The following is a 15,561-nucleotide window of genomic DNA, read 5'->3' on the forward strand; positions in this document are numbered from 1 at the left end:
CATATATAAACAAAGGAATTTCGTTTTATATTAAATAAATTTAAAATTTTCTCATTTCGAATTAAAATAACAAAAGTAATCATACATTACAGAAATTTCAAAGTAGAATATTAGCTAGCCTCTTATAAGTATTTCATCCATTGCCAAATTTGATAAATTGTGAATTGTGATGGAAATATTTATAGCAATGTCTCATCAATCCTATAGAAATTAAATCGACTAATACTATGTATTATTGTAGTAATATTAAAATTAATAAAGATATTAGAGAATTGTGTTTAATTAGGCGATGAATTGTCGGTAGATCGGCGAGGAGAGGGAGCGGGGAATAGGCATTAGGCATGTGAAAAGAACATTCTTAGCAGATTGGCAGTTACGAAAGCCGCCAATACAGTTTCTCTTTCTTCTTCTATCAAAAGAAAAGAAGAATTGTCTTTCTTGCAATTACACAAATACCCCCCTAGCTACTACCCCTATACGTATATTGGTTACCTCTACTAGCCAAATACCGAATGGACAAATCTGAAGCATAGAATATTATTGTAACTACCATGTATAAAATTAAACACGACACACATATATATATATATATATTGTGGTTGAGCGGATTCAAAATATAAAGAAGTAAATATATGAAGTTGAACAACTAGAATTAGACGACATTCTAGTTGAAACTGAACAGAATAATTGAAGTTGAAAAAAAAAAAAACAATTTGTAGAAAATTTTAACTAGTTATTTGGACATAAACTTTAAAGAAATTGTTACAAAGTTAAAGATTTGGGAGCAAAGTCTAACATATTATCTTGAATACACCTCTTTATACATAGTTCAAGTAATGAAGTTTTGTATTTGCAAATACATATTAAAATGAAATTAAGTACTAGTTACAAATGTTGAAACTAATATATGTCAACGCATATATACTGTATATAGATAATATACATGCATACCTACCTATTAAATTATCTACTATTTTGAAAACACTGACTCCAGCAATTTTTATGTGCATTCTGAGAAAGATTTAGATACTGCTTGTGCGAGCCAAGAATATATTATTAACGGCTGTGATGAAATGATAAATAATTACTTAATTGAGAATAATTCTTGGGCAAGCCTCACAACTTGATGGTCATGTAACAATCATGATATTTATTGATATGCTATTGCCTTGTTTACTAATATCAAAATTAGAGATTGCGATTCAAACTTCGACGTAATAGATAGCGTTTTATCCCTCATAATGAATTTTTTTTCGTATTAATCAAACCGCAAAGAATATATAATAAGAAAGCACATAAATAAAGGGGAGTTTATACTATATTGTTAATTTGAGCTTGAGAGGAAAGATAAGTAAAGCTATCATTTGATGTGAAAAAACAAATTTAAAGGCAAAAGTAGCTAAAGGTAGGGGTGGCAGCCACCCTATTTGCTTTTTGGACTTACTTCTCTTTTTGTCTTGTTATCATAAAAACCCTCCCATCCAATTCCTTTCAACTTCCTCATCTTCCTTCTCTAACTGTTGAGTTCCCCTCTCTTCTTAATTTGGATCTTCCTCTTCAATCAATATTGCCAAATTAGGAAAAAAAAAAGAAAAGTTGAAGAGAGAAGTTCCAAATTAGGAGTATATATATATGGCACCTGTTTCATTGCCACCTGGTTTTAGATTTCATCCCACTGATGAAGAACTTGTGGCTTATTATTTGAAAAGAAAAATCAATGCCAAGAAAATTGAACTTGACATCATTCCTGAAGTTGATCTTTACAAATGTGAGCCATGGGATTTACCAGGTACCTATATGTATAACTCTTTTAATTCTTTTGATTTTCTCTAGTGGAACCAAAACATAAATAAATCTTGACTACACTATATACGCACACCTTGTTCACATAATTTAATTTATGTGTAATCAATAATTATATGAAAGGAAAATAAATTACCATGTGCAACATGCACGTTATAGCTTAATTTTTTGTGTAATATTAGGCTTCTATTTGTCGATAAATAAATAAATAAATTGATAATTGTGATGTTCGGATCAGCTTATCATAGAAGCTATAATTAAAGACTATGTCCATTCATTTTGAAGGTGTAGAGAAACGAAAAGATATTTAATTAGCCAAAAAGATTTAGCACAAAGTGATTGTCAAGAAAGGTATATATAACAAAGATATTACCAATCACTGTTTCCTTAATTAACCATGTGTTTATTAATTTTATAACAATAAATGTTTGGCAGTGTCCATTAATTACTTTATTTTTATAAAAATAATGGAATGATCAAGGGATATTTTTTCTTCTTCTTTCTAGTTTGAGTACGTAAAAATGAAAATGAAAATACTTGCAAGATAATTAAATCCATATAGTAATTCCATACGCGTGCTTAATGACTAATAGGTTCTGATTATTGACACTTTGCATCACACTTTAACAGTCAAATTAAAAATCATATGCTTTATTATAAAAATATATAAATGTTTTAAAGGAAGTTGGCCCCTACATCTTTTGATCTTCTATTGAATCTTAAAGACTGTCCTTTGTTATTTCGATGATGATTTATTGAAGTCAAAAGTCAGTGTTCAAAAAGAAAATGACATGATTGCAATATTGTTTTATTTCATCAGTTGCAACTCTTTTTTTTTTTTTTTTTTCCTTTTTCCCTTTATCAAAAAAAATTATTTTAATCCCTTTGATGATTACCATGTTTGAAGAATCTCTTTCACGTCCTTTTCAGTTTTCATTTTTTGTCAAAATTTTCATATACTCAATCATTCTTCAATTCCCAAGAAGATCTCACTTTCATAGGCAGATTTTAAAATTATTTTGAATTTACTTGGTGAAAATTCTGACTCATATCATCGCTCACTACAGGAAAGTCTCTATTGCCTAGTAAAGATCTAGAATGGTATTTCTTCAGTCCCCGTGACCGTAAATATCCAAATGGATCAAGGACAAATCGGGCAACGAAAGCTGGATACTGGAAGGCGACGGGGAAGGACAGGAAAGTAAATTCACAGACAAGGGCAGTGGGGATGAAGAAAACATTGGTGTATTATAGAGGGAGAGCACCTCATGGAGCTAGAACTGATTGGGTTATGCATGAATATCGATTAGATGAACGTGAATGTGAAGTTGCTAATGGCTTGCAGGTAAACAAATATAATTCCTAACTAATCGATTTTACTAATATTAGTGACAGATTCAGAATTTGACAGAATACATTTGATCTACATATATATTCCCTTTAATATAAATCTACGTTAAATTGAACCAGACCTCTAATTATAATTTGACTTGAAATACTATACACAGGATGCTTATGCACTTTGCCGAGTAATAAAGAAGAATTTGAATATCAATGGTCCAAAAATAGGGGAGCAGCAGTATTATGGTAACGCAGCAACAAGTGATAGATCATCTAGCGTTGATCATGTTTACTCTCATGATGGGGGAAGATCATGTCATGATATGATGGAAAGTTCTCATGGATTAATGCCGTCATCATCATCATCCACAATATCCATGGCTGTGCATGGACGAAGCTCTCCAATTAATAATAATGTTTCTGCTCCAAGTGATGGTGATGATGATAAATGGATGCAATATTTGTCAAATGAACCTAATTTTACTATCAACAACAGTCTGCAGCCCATTCCAAATTATGGAACATTGCCATTTCCCCCATCTAAGGTATGTAATGTCGTCGATCGTCAACATGCTAAATTTGTTACTGTAGTTTAATTTAATATCATAATTTTACTATATAAATATGGTATTACAATGAAAAGTCACCAACATGTGGGGGGCATATATACTGCATAGTAACTGCCCACACCTTCACTCTAATGGTAGAGGTTCGAATCCCACTAGGTTTAATAGTGTAAATCTTTTTTAAAGTACGTTAGTGAGTGACAGTCTAAAAAGATAACATCATTTTACATGTTAGTACATAGTCTTGTTATTTAATTTATAGATCGTTACTTACTTAGATGGTCTGATAGTGTAAAATTTCTATTATTAAACGATATATATAAGTTAAAAGTCATTTATATATACTTGTTCAGGTTGATATAGCATTAGAGTGTGCAAGGTTGCAACACAGATTCACATTACCTCCATTGGAGATTCAAGACTTCCCTCAAGTTGGCAGCTATGTTGATCATGCAAAGATGCCTCAATCAAGTTTTATCCATCAAGCTTCACAAAATCATCTAATCAATCAAGATTATACATCCTGTGCTCCTAATATTGATGATGACTTCTCTTTCCTAATTCCTCTTAATAATAATAACCAAATCCATCATCACGGTGATTTGGGTTCATTCAATATGATGGAACAAGATGAGAATGTAATTAGGTCCATTGATATTGGAGATTTTGATCATCATCAAGACTTTAAATCTGATAGAATGGTGGAAAATTTGAGATGGATAGGAATGTCAAACAGGGATCTTGAGAAGGTAATAAATTTATTAATCTAACTAGTAATATACTAATTAATTAAACCGCAATTAATCCCTTAAATCTAATTTGTGTTATGGATTTACTAATTTTTATTTTGTACTTTGACAGGCATTTCTTGAGGACTATAAAACTGTTCCACTAGAAAATGTTTCAGCTGTTCACATAGAAGAGAATGAGCTTCAAGGTATTATATAGACTCCCCTATATATATATATGTATTCCTTTTCAGTTTTATTGCTCTCTTCCATTTTATATAATATTTTTTTTGTTTTTTTATTTTGTTTCAAAACAAGAAATTTGCACCTTATTAGTTTCTATATTTGAATGTTATTTAATTTTGGATGTCTCATTTTATTCTTAATGAACATGTTTTATAGCTATAAAAATATCATAGGTAGAGCTAGGATCTAAACTAGGACTTAATTCAATAGACCTCTTATTATAGGTTCAAAATTCAACATTTGCTTTAAGTTCTACTAGTACTTATTCACATAGTGCCTCTGAATATCTATTATGATATGTTTAAAATCATCACAACTCCTAATTAATACTAGTAAATCTGGTATGTAAAACAATTTTTCTTTATGTCACATATCCTCATATAAAATAAAATGACGCAAAATAAATAACTTTTTTTTTTTTTTTTTACTGTTAAGTTTCTTTGTTGATATATCCTAGATTACAGGTGAAAACAGTGGTCATAGCAACAGCTTCATTAATGGATTCAATGAAACAGAAGCAAACAACTTCTCAATAGGATTTGACAACTTTTTGGATAATGATGTTTTTTCAAATTCCCCAAGCTTTGAAGTGTGTGAAAAAGTTGAAGTGAATCATGGGTTTTTTATAGCTACTAGGCAAGCATCCAAGACATTTTATCATCAAGTGACACCTTCTAGGACACTTAAAATTCATAAAAACCTAGTTCCACTCCATGATTTTCCCAAATATTCAATTAATAATTTTGTCACTAGACCATGGACAACAACTATGAGAACTTTGGTTGCAATTTTACAAACTTTTTGGATCTATTTTGGTGAATGTTTGGAGTTGGAGGCAAAAGGTTTCAAATTGGAAGACAAGAAGGGTGTTTATGAAGAATATTGCTTAATAGAGAGGGTGGAGAAGAAGATCAAGAAAGTTCAAGATTATAAATGGGATTTTTATAAGCAAAATAAATTCCCAATTGGTGACAAAGAAGAAAAAGGGATCAAATATTGTTGCAATGTGGAAAAAAAATGGCCTAATTATCTTACACTTGTAGTTGCTCTTTCTAGCATTTGGTTGCATCATATTATTGTCCCTTCATTTTGACTTCTTTTTTTTTTTTTTTTTTTAATTTCACATCTAAACAGTTTGTGGTATTGCTAACTATAGTTGTGTTGGGGAAGACCTAATTTTAAGAGCCCCCCTAGAATTAGATACCAAAAACATAAAATGTACTTTTTTTAATTTCTATATCAAATTATACTTTAATAGTGAGTTTTTGTTTTCTGAATTAGTCATGATTTAATGTTTATCTTAATTTTGAGCTGACAAAGTGTTCATCAACTTGTTTCATTCCCTGTATTTATCGTGAACTAATAAATGTGGAATCTTCAATCGTGAACATTGCGATAAGAAAGGAGCCAAGTCTTTTTCCTAGACTAAGATGTAAATTTGATTTAGTCAGATCATTGAATTCCGAAAAAGAAAGATATGTGGTGCTATTCATTGAATACCTTAGAGTTTTGCAAGTGGAGAGTTGAATGTTCACGCTTAGAACTGTTGAGCCTGTGAAAATATAGCAAAGATGAGACTTAAAGGTAGCAAAAGCATCAAACTCCAATTAACATGCTCAAGTGTTTTTGCTTTTGTTTGGTTTCTTTTTGTCCTCATTTATTTCTTCTTTTTACCTAAAAGTGTCTGTCCAATATTGTACTTGTACATTCAACTATTTATGCTTTTTGTCAGTCTCTTCACGTTTTTCTTGTTTATCTTTTTTTTTCATGCACTATTTTTACTTCCATTACTTCTTGTTTGTTCTCCCAATAAAGTCTAAATGATTACAATAAGCACCAAGTTTTTGTTTTGGCTCTCTAAGATCTTTAAAAGCAGAATATATATATCTCTATTTGAATTTACTTTTCCCCAATTGTAATATGGATTTTAAATTATATCATATAGTAATTTGATTTCCAATAGTGCGGGGGAGGGGTGTGTGGTAAGTACAGTTTGATATAATTCGATACTTCTAATCTAAATTTATATACTTAATAAATTTTGAAATTCTTAAACTTCAAATTTTAAATCTGTTTCTACCAAATAGTTAGTTAGTATACTTTTGATTACTCAGATAAGATGAAAGAAATATAAACTAACATCTTTTGTTTGAAATATCATTACTCCTATCTCACAAAATAATCCTTCTCATAATTTCTGATCATGTATATATATATGGAAAATGCAAATGTATGTAACACACAATGATGGGTAGACAATGATTGAGTGATAATTTAGTTCGCGTACCAAATGACTCCTAAATATTTAAAAGATTATTGTATAAAAGGAATTAAGGAGGTGGCAAGATGGTAATGGACAGCACATGATGGATGCTAAAACAGTAACAAGATTTTGAGCACTTTAGAACAAATAAGAAAACATATAGAAACAAGATGACAAAAACAAGTCTAATATTTTCGGTATACTCACGGGTCACATAAATTGGAAATAACCAGTAAAAAGAACTTATACTTAAAAGGTACAGTCCTTTTTTCACATGCCAACATTACTGAACTCAAATAATTCATAACCCCAAATTCAACTGTTTCTGTGAAGTATGTCCCCACCCTCCACTACCTACTTTAATATTTGAATCTATGATAACCGATTAAATTACACTGATAGACTAGACTGATTATATTTTTAGAAAGGATTATAAGTGTTAGCATTTCTTTCACCCTTTCACTCAATCCCCTAGCCTAATTTTGTCATTGTATGTACCATAAATATGTATTTACTCTCACATTTTTCTACTAATTTGTATGTGGTGCAAATTTTGTTTGTTTTGTTGTGGTGCATCCAGAGTTTAGAGTATGCAAATGCAGCAACTCCAACAGTGAAAGTTGGGAATATATCAAAAGTGGGAGATTCTGCATATTTTAGGATATACTATGGACAAACCTTCAAGGTTATTAAGAACACACTTGATGGAAAGAGTTATCTTCTTATCCAGGTAAGAACATTTATTTCTAGCTTTTTTATGCCATGAAAGAGATTATGTAATTGTTATTGTATAGTTCATTGCTAGAACGTACAGGCTCTGGAAAGAAGTAGGATTTAAGTTATATTCACTGACAATGTCCGTGTAGATTTAAGTTATAATAGTAGTTTATTGTTACCAATTTTAATTGGGTGAAATATTTTTCACACCTTCAGTCTTGTTTGAAATTTAGGTAGAACTGTATAAAAAAAGATGAAGTTATTTCAGGGCTAGAATTACTTGAAAAGAAGATGATAAGGGTTGTTGGACCACAAAACTTGGACCTTAGAAGTAGTAGGGTCAAGAATATTTTTTTAAAAAGAAAAAGAGTTATACTTCTTTTCATTTGGTCCTCTGTAGTTGACAATCCAAGAACTCACAAAGTACTTCTTGGTTGCTGAATTCCATGGCACAAGTTGCTTAGTTTTGAACTTTCCGTTAGTATTGTTTTCTTGGCTAATGATCAATCTGCAGAAAAAAAAGAAGTAAAAGTGTCACTACCTACAGCTACATTGTTCTATTGATCAATGAAGTCATGAATTAGCTCGTTTTCGTCTTCTTTTTTTTTCCCTTTTTAGGAGAAGCCAGGGGATTTTACAGCCATGTATAAGAGCATACCTTTGACAGAACCAAAACTTATAGAGAGTAAAGATTCCTTGTTTTAAAATTCTTTCAACTAGATATATATATTTATCCGCAACAGGGACAGAGGGGGTTCATTGCTGGAATATGCATATATAGTGATTTTGAACACCCTTGGTGCCCGCGTTAATATTGGAATCTAGAGCTGGTCATCTACTATAACAAAATGCTTTTGTGTGAATTCCAGCTAGTTGCAAGTTCTTAGTTCTTTTGTGATCTAAGAATACGTGATACAACCTTGGGAGAACCATCTCTTTAAAGCTAGCTGTGAATGTGGGAGAGCCCAAGGCTATATAGCCACATGCCCACACCTTTAAAGCTAGCTATTAAGGTGGGGGAGACCAAGGCTATATGAGCCCCGCATCAGCTCTTTTAACCAAAGTCCCCTACCTTGCAATAGGATCATAACAATATGATTCTAGAAAACCAATTCTCTCCTGATTTACTAGAATGCAAATTTTGTGCAGAACAACACAAGAATGGCCAGTAGAACAAAATATTGCACCTCAAGAATAAAGTCTTTTGTTATCCCACTAGCAAACTACTCAATTGAGACTGACAACTTTTTTCCAGGTACGCCATTTTAATCATCCTCCTTGTTTTTTTCCACTTTATAACATCATATTATAAGCTTTATATGTCTTTTTGGTACACGTGGATAACTTGTGCACTGACCGTTTCTCTTTTTCCTTTTCTTTCTTTCCTTCAATTCACAGTTTCCTTTTTCGAGGTAAGAATGCACAGTTTTAGTAACTATTCTGATAGCTGTATTACTAGATTGAAAAATTTTGCATGGAATATTTCAGCTACTAGGCCTACTGGGAAACTTGAAAGGCATTACATCAACATATGTGGCCTCCCAATGTGTACTAAAACTATACCAGGACGGACAAGTGGAGAGCATCAACAAGACTGACCATCAACAACTTGCACAATATGCAGCTCACTTCATCGCCAACACGGATGAAGCTCAACCCTGCAACTTTGCCACATTTGTCCCTATAGGTGAAGATGCACCTCTCCAGGTACATAAGGGACTAAAGATTTAACACACTCTGACTATGCACTTAAGTTCTTTCTATTTCATGGAGCTTTGCTTTGATCTCTGGTTGGATGGTTACACGCAATTTGTACTACTTTGACAGCGTGCAGAGTGGATAAAATACTTGGGAGTTTTTGCGAATATGGAATACAGGGCAAACCAAGTTTACGATGCAGTAAGTGAAGAAATGAGACATCCTCAGTTTCCAATATGACGACAATAGTTAGAAGAATTTCTTGTTTATTTCGGATTCTGCTTCGTTTGTGGACAGATTAAGGAGAATTATTTGTGCTTGAGCAAAGCTGCAACTAGTAGGAATTCATTAAAACCAACTGTCTCTTGGATGGAGTATAAAGATGTGTGTACACCGACTCGTGAACCCAACTTTTTTATAAAAAATCATTTGTTTTGCAGTTTCCCTTTAACATACACCTATTTTCTTGTATAGGGAGTGTGGTCATTTACAAGAGATTCATACAAATTAAAGGTTAGATTTTTCTTACTTCCAAGTTTCAACAGTTCTTTTTGATCATTTTCTCGAGTTTAGCTATATTGATTTGATAATGCAGTTTGTAGAGGATGCTGGTGGAGTCAATGTTGATGATTCCATCAACAAAGTCACATACAATATGTCTAATCCTGATGATTTGGAAGAGATTCATGCCATTTTGTGTGTATGTTAATTCACTCATCTGATCATTTAAATTATCAATATGTCAATCTTCTTCCACTCATTTGTTTTTTTGTTTTGTTTTGTAGACTGTGGATGTAGTGATTGATGAAACATATAGCTCAGATCCAGCGGTTTATAATGGCTCCACATTTCTCGGAAACATCAATTTGGAAGATCAAACTTGCTTTGCTTTTCTCACAAATCAAAGCATATGGAGATATGATAAAAGAGTGCAAAATTCTGTAGTCCTCGGTAGGATTCTCTTCTTGTTTCTGCATAATCAAGGCTTTTTTTATCAAAGATTATTTGGAGTTGAATGCATAATCAATTTAATTAGGAAATAACTAGTAGTAATAGAGAACCTTGTTTTCTATTATTTCTGGGACTGATAGTGTTCACCTTTTGCTTGTTGAAGACTGGTATGATGGAGCTGTCTCTCAACCACAACTGGTCCTATCAGATATTATTGAAGCTTTATATCCTACAGGAAATTATAACACTACATATTTCAGAAACATCGCAAAGGTATGACAATTTTGCATACAATTACAAGTTCGATTAACTTCTACACAATGACAAACTTTTTACACTATCCTGTCACCTAAAAATGAAAAATCCAAAACAAGACATATTACCTGCCACAACACGTCAAAGAAGGAACTGAAAGTCACTCTAACATTCTGGCTGCATGTAAACTATTGCAGGGAGAAGGGATCATAAGCATTGGTCCTGAAATGTGCGAAAGAGATACTTCCATCCCAATGGAACCTACAGTTGTAGCTTGCCAGTAACTAGCAATTCTTTCTCATGATTTTTCGCTTCTTTTTCTTAGTCGCATTTTGGCCTGTCAATTGATCTGCTATGTAGTTATAAGATTAGATTCGAACGAAACCAATTTATTCATCAGTAAAGTCGAAGTCAATGGGAGTACTCTGAAAGAGTCTTGCATAGTCACAAGCAAATTTTCTGCTTGATTAATGCATTGTTAAACCAACGGTACTAGCCATCAGCTTCAGTTTTTTGCTTTACAGGGTTAACATTGGGTGACATAAGTCTTGCTCTGGTACCATCTAAAATTAGGTTTTACGCCTAAATCATACGGCAAAAACTAGCTCAAAGAGAGGAAGATTGTCCAAACTTTATAAGAAATCCACTGAAATAAGACTTTTGTCATTCTTTAACTGTAATGGGCTTCACATCTTGACATGTTCGTAATGTGTAGCTAACACCTACTTTGAAGATATAGAAGTCATTTCTTAAAGTGACTAATTAATCCAGACAATCGAGAAGAAATTAAAGGTTTAGTGAGATGAAATCAGGTAATAAAATTGAGAGTTAGAGTTTATTAATTACGAGTTTATGAATTACTGATGTGAAATCGGATAGTTTAATTGAGAGCTGATTTTATTAGTTTGCGAGTTAATAAAATGAAGTCGGATTTGACCAAAAAAATGAAATCAGATATCTCAATTGATAATTGAGGGATCCGCTAGGTTTGATGGATGGCAATTTTGAAAACTTTGATAACATAGAATGAATATGACTAATATGTAATGAAGTGGGTTGAGCAGACATTTCTTCTCATATCGAGTTATCTAGTATATGTTATTACTATTTGGAGGTATAATAGATATTGTTGGGTTTTAAAAGATGTGAATGGAAAATGAAGAGTTGCGACTTTTATGAAGAGTAGTGACTTTGATGAAAAGTTGCGACTTTTATGAAGAGTTGTGACTTTTATGAAAAGTTGCGACTTTTATGAAAGGTGGTGACCTTTCCAAAAGATTGTGACTTTTCCAAAGGTTTGTGACCTTTCCGGTAAGGCACAATAAGAACCTTTTCACACTACCCTTTGTTTTCTATAAATTGAGGAATTTCTTCTCATTTTAAAATAGAATTTTTTCTGGACTTCTTCTACTACTAAATCTAGTATTTTAAGTGTACTTTACTGCCGTTGAGTGGCTCGCTGACACCAGCGTTTTATGTATCAATACACTGGTGATTGAGATCATTCTATCTTGGGAGGACATATTTCAAATCAAACCTCGGATACTAGAGGGGAATAATTTCCTTAAGGGGACACTGTGCATTCAGTGGGTTTGATCTTCTTTCTGTTTTTCCAGATTTTGGTATGTGTTACAGATTTTAGATTTGTGAATTAATTTATGTTCTTCTGTTCTTCACTGGTTCATTAAACTTTGGTAACTTCGTGTTTCTGCAAAGTTTGTTGGAATTAGTAAGATTCTTTAAACACAGATTGACAACAATTCTTCTTTAAGAAAAATAAATATTTTGTATATTTTATCTAATTTGTTTCTGATTCTAGTTTCTCTACTAGTTTTAATTTTCTAGCTGTGAAAATGTTCTTAAACTTTATTGTGTCTTACCAAGTTCTTCAAAGTTTTGTTCTAAGTATCTTGGGAATACAAGACGAACAACAATCTTAAGGAAATTATTATACTGTTGGTATTTCTTGTATTCTACTGATTGAGAGAAACAGATCATGGAAGTAGAAGTTTAAGGCATTACTTCTCCATAATTTGGTGCTTTGTTTAGCAAGGTCGAAGTGAGAATGTACAGAAAAAAATTGGTGTTATTCTGGTTAAAGATTACACCAGGTAACCTTCTTATTATTTATCTAAGGAGGAAAATAGTTTCTAAGAGTTACTTCCTTCGAATATGATTTTGTAACATTTCTTGTGTCTTATGTAGACTCATCCTTTTGGAAAGATGGTGTCAATAGTGAGATTGATGAAATCTTGAGCAACCATATTGGAAGTTAATTGATCTTCTTCCAGGAAATAAACTTTTGGGTTCAAAGTGAATCCTCAAAAGGAAAATGAAAGTCGATGGAACTGTTGACAGATAAAAAACAAGACAAAAACAAGGTCTTGATCTTTTCGACACATACTCGCCAGTAACTAGAATTACATTCATTTGGATGTTAGTTGTATTAGCTGTGGTATATGACCTCCAAATTCATCAAATGAATGTGAAAACAACTCTCTTAAATGGAGAATTGGAGGAAGAAATTTACATGAAACAACCCGAGGGTTTTGTGGTTCTTGGTAAAGAAAAGAAAGTGTGCGAACTTGTTAAGTCACTTTATGGACTAAAACAAGTGCCCAAACAATGACATAAGATATTTGACCAAACTATGTTGGTAAATGGATTTAAGAACGACGGAAGTGAAAAATGTGTTTACATTAAAATCACTAGGTCATTGTTTGTTTGTATAATTGGTGATATGTTGATTATCAATACACTAATGACATAAATGCTACTAAATGTATGCTAGAAAGCAAGTTTGGAATGAAAAATTTTGGAGTTGCTGATGCAATCTTAGGTATAAGAATCCTTAGAACTCCATAATGTTTAGCATATTCGCGGTCTCATTGCATTGAAACAGTACTTGACTAGTTCAAATATTTGGATTTCAATATTGTCAAGTCTCCAGTAAATGTGAGTTTTGCATTTCAAAAGAGTGAAGGCAAAAGTGACTCACAATTGGATTGTGCTAAAGTATTGAGAAATATGATGTATATCACGAAGTGTGCGCGATCAGATATAGCATTTGCTATTAATAAACTGAGTCGGTTCACGAGTGATCCCAATCGAACTCATTATATGACAATGAAAAGAGTTTTGGAGTATTTAAGAAATACTTAAAACTATGTCTTGCATTATAACAATATTTAACAGTATTGAAAAGATATAGTAATGTGAATTGGATCACCGGACAAATGAAGTGAAATCCACGAGTGGATATGTATTTACTCTTGGTAGAGGAGCAATCTCTTGGAAATATTTTTTTTAAAAAGAGACATGTATCGCTAGCTCTACAATGATCTCTGAGCTAGGTGCTCTAGATAAGGTCGGTGAATAAGTTGAAAGACTCCGGAATTTCTCCATAGATATTCTTTTTGGCCGAAACATTTGGCATCAGTATGCATACACTTTGATAGTCAAGATGCAATAGGTAGGGCATGGAGCATGATGTATAACGGAATGTCTCGTCATATAAAACATAGACATGATACCGTTAGAAAACTACTCTCTAGTGGAATTATCACAATTGACTATGTAAAGTCAAAGGATAATGTTTCGGATCCATTTACAAAAAGGCCTAACTAGAGAGAAAGTTTAAAGATCATCTAAGGGAATGAGTTTACGGCTTAGGACAAGTCATCATGGCGGTAACTCTATCTAGCAGACTGGAGATCCCAAGAGCTAGATTCAAGGAGAAAAACAAAGTTGTGACTGACGGTTCAGCATTGTCAACAAACTCAATCCATTCTCATGATGAAGACAATGCTCAGGAATAAGGATACAACATTAAGGCTTGTTAATGAGTTACTAAAGCTTAATGTTTTTAATGATTTGCTAAGTTTGGCAGATTTGACCAAATAGTGTATCTACGCGATAACACGGTTAGAAATCACCTATGTGGGTGTGAAGTGTAAGCCGATTCAAAGAGAATTATTATCAAAAGCCTATTCTCTATACACTCATGAAACCAGGAGGTGTTCATGGCTGAAACGAACACAACCGTAAGAACCATAAACGGTAAAGGGTTAATTGTGTGACATATGGTTGTCTAGGTATACACCACTAATTGACCGAGTATATCCGACATATGTTCACTACGGAAAGTCCAAGGGGAAACCTACTTATCCAGATGCAATTAATTCTTGTTTGTAAAGTACACATACTTGTCTGTTTCTTTGTCTTGGAGTCATTCCCCATTCATGCGGGGGATTTTTGAGTTTTAAAAGGTGTGAATGGAAAATGAAGAGTTGCGACTTTTATGAAGAGTAGTGACTTTGATGAAAAGTTGCGACTTTTATAAAGAGTAGTGACTTTGATGAAAAGTTGCGACTTTTATGAAGAGTTGTGACTTTTATGAAAAGTTGCGACTTTTATGAAAAATGGTGACCTTTCCAAAAGATTGTGACTTTTCCAAAGGTTTGTGACCTTTCCGGTAAGGCACAATAAGAACCTTTTCACACTACCCTTTGTTTTCTATAAATTGAGGGATTTCTTCTCATTTTAAAATAGAATTTTTTCTGGACTTCTTCTACTACTAAATCTAGTATTTTAAGTGTACTTTACTGCCGTTGAGTGGCTCGCTGACACCAGCGTTTTATGTATCAATACACTGGTGATTGAGATCATTCTATCCTGGGAGGACATATTCCAAATCAAACCTCGGATACTAGAGGGGAATAATTTCCTTAAGGGGACACTGTGCATTCAGTGGGTTTGATCTTCTTTCTATTTTTCCAGATTCTGGTATGTGTTACAGATTTTAGATTTGTGAATTAATTTATGTTCTTCTGTTCTTCACTGGTTCATTAAACTTTGGTAACTTCGTGTTTCTGCAAAGTTTGTTGGAATTAGTAAGATTCTTTAAACACAGATTGACAACAATTCTTCTTTAAGAAAAATAAATATTTCGTATATTTTATCTAATTTGTTTCTGATTCTAGTTTCTCTACTA

At 32.6% G+C, this 15,561-nt stretch overlaps 2 protein-coding genes across 3 annotated transcripts; both read left to right on the forward strand.

Moving 5' to 3' along the window:
* Positions 1-1,583: 1,583 nt before the first annotated feature.
* On the forward strand, positions 1,584-5,792 carry LOC125822274 (NAC domain-containing protein 86-like). Its single transcript, XM_049501661.1, has 6 exons — positions 1,584-1,789; positions 2,871-3,148; positions 3,312-3,689; positions 4,064-4,459; positions 4,572-4,647; positions 5,149-5,792. The coding sequence occupies exons 1-6, from the start codon at positions 1,633-1,635 to the stop codon at positions 5,775-5,777; spliced, it is 1,914 nt and encodes a 637-aa protein (XP_049357618.1). The 5' UTR covers positions 1,584-1,632; the 3' UTR covers positions 5,778-5,792.
* Positions 5,793-7,370: 1,578 nt separating this feature from the next.
* On the forward strand, positions 7,371-11,014 carry LOC125822087 (uncharacterized). Of its 2 annotated transcripts, none has more exons than XM_049501453.1 (11): positions 7,371-7,677; positions 8,814-8,919; positions 9,063-9,076; positions 9,153-9,371; positions 9,492-9,563; positions 9,660-9,746; positions 9,837-9,875; positions 9,958-10,062; positions 10,148-10,313; positions 10,477-10,586; positions 10,766-11,014. In XM_049501453.1, exons 1-11 carry the CDS (start codon positions 7,453-7,455, stop codon positions 10,850-10,852), a joined length of 1,230 nt encoding a protein of 409 aa, XP_049357410.1. In that variant the 5' UTR covers positions 7,371-7,452; the 3' UTR covers positions 10,853-11,014. The 2 variants fall into 2 exon arrangements, with proteins under 2 accessions (XP_049357410.1, XP_049357411.1); XM_049501454.1 differs by lacking the exon at positions 7,371-7,677 and adding an exon at positions 8,027-8,122 and having other exon boundaries at positions 8,813-8,919; positions 10,766-10,980.
* The last annotated feature ends 4,547 nt before the right edge of the window (positions 11,015-15,561 follow it).

Source organism: Solanum verrucosum, unplaced genomic scaffold (genome assembly GCF_900185275.1).
Source record: "Solanum verrucosum unplaced genomic scaffold, falcon-dt-bn FXZP01000103.1, whole genome shotgun sequence".
In the NCBI taxonomy this organism is placed as follows: Eukaryota; Viridiplantae; Streptophyta; class Magnoliopsida; order Solanales; family Solanaceae; genus Solanum; species Solanum verrucosum.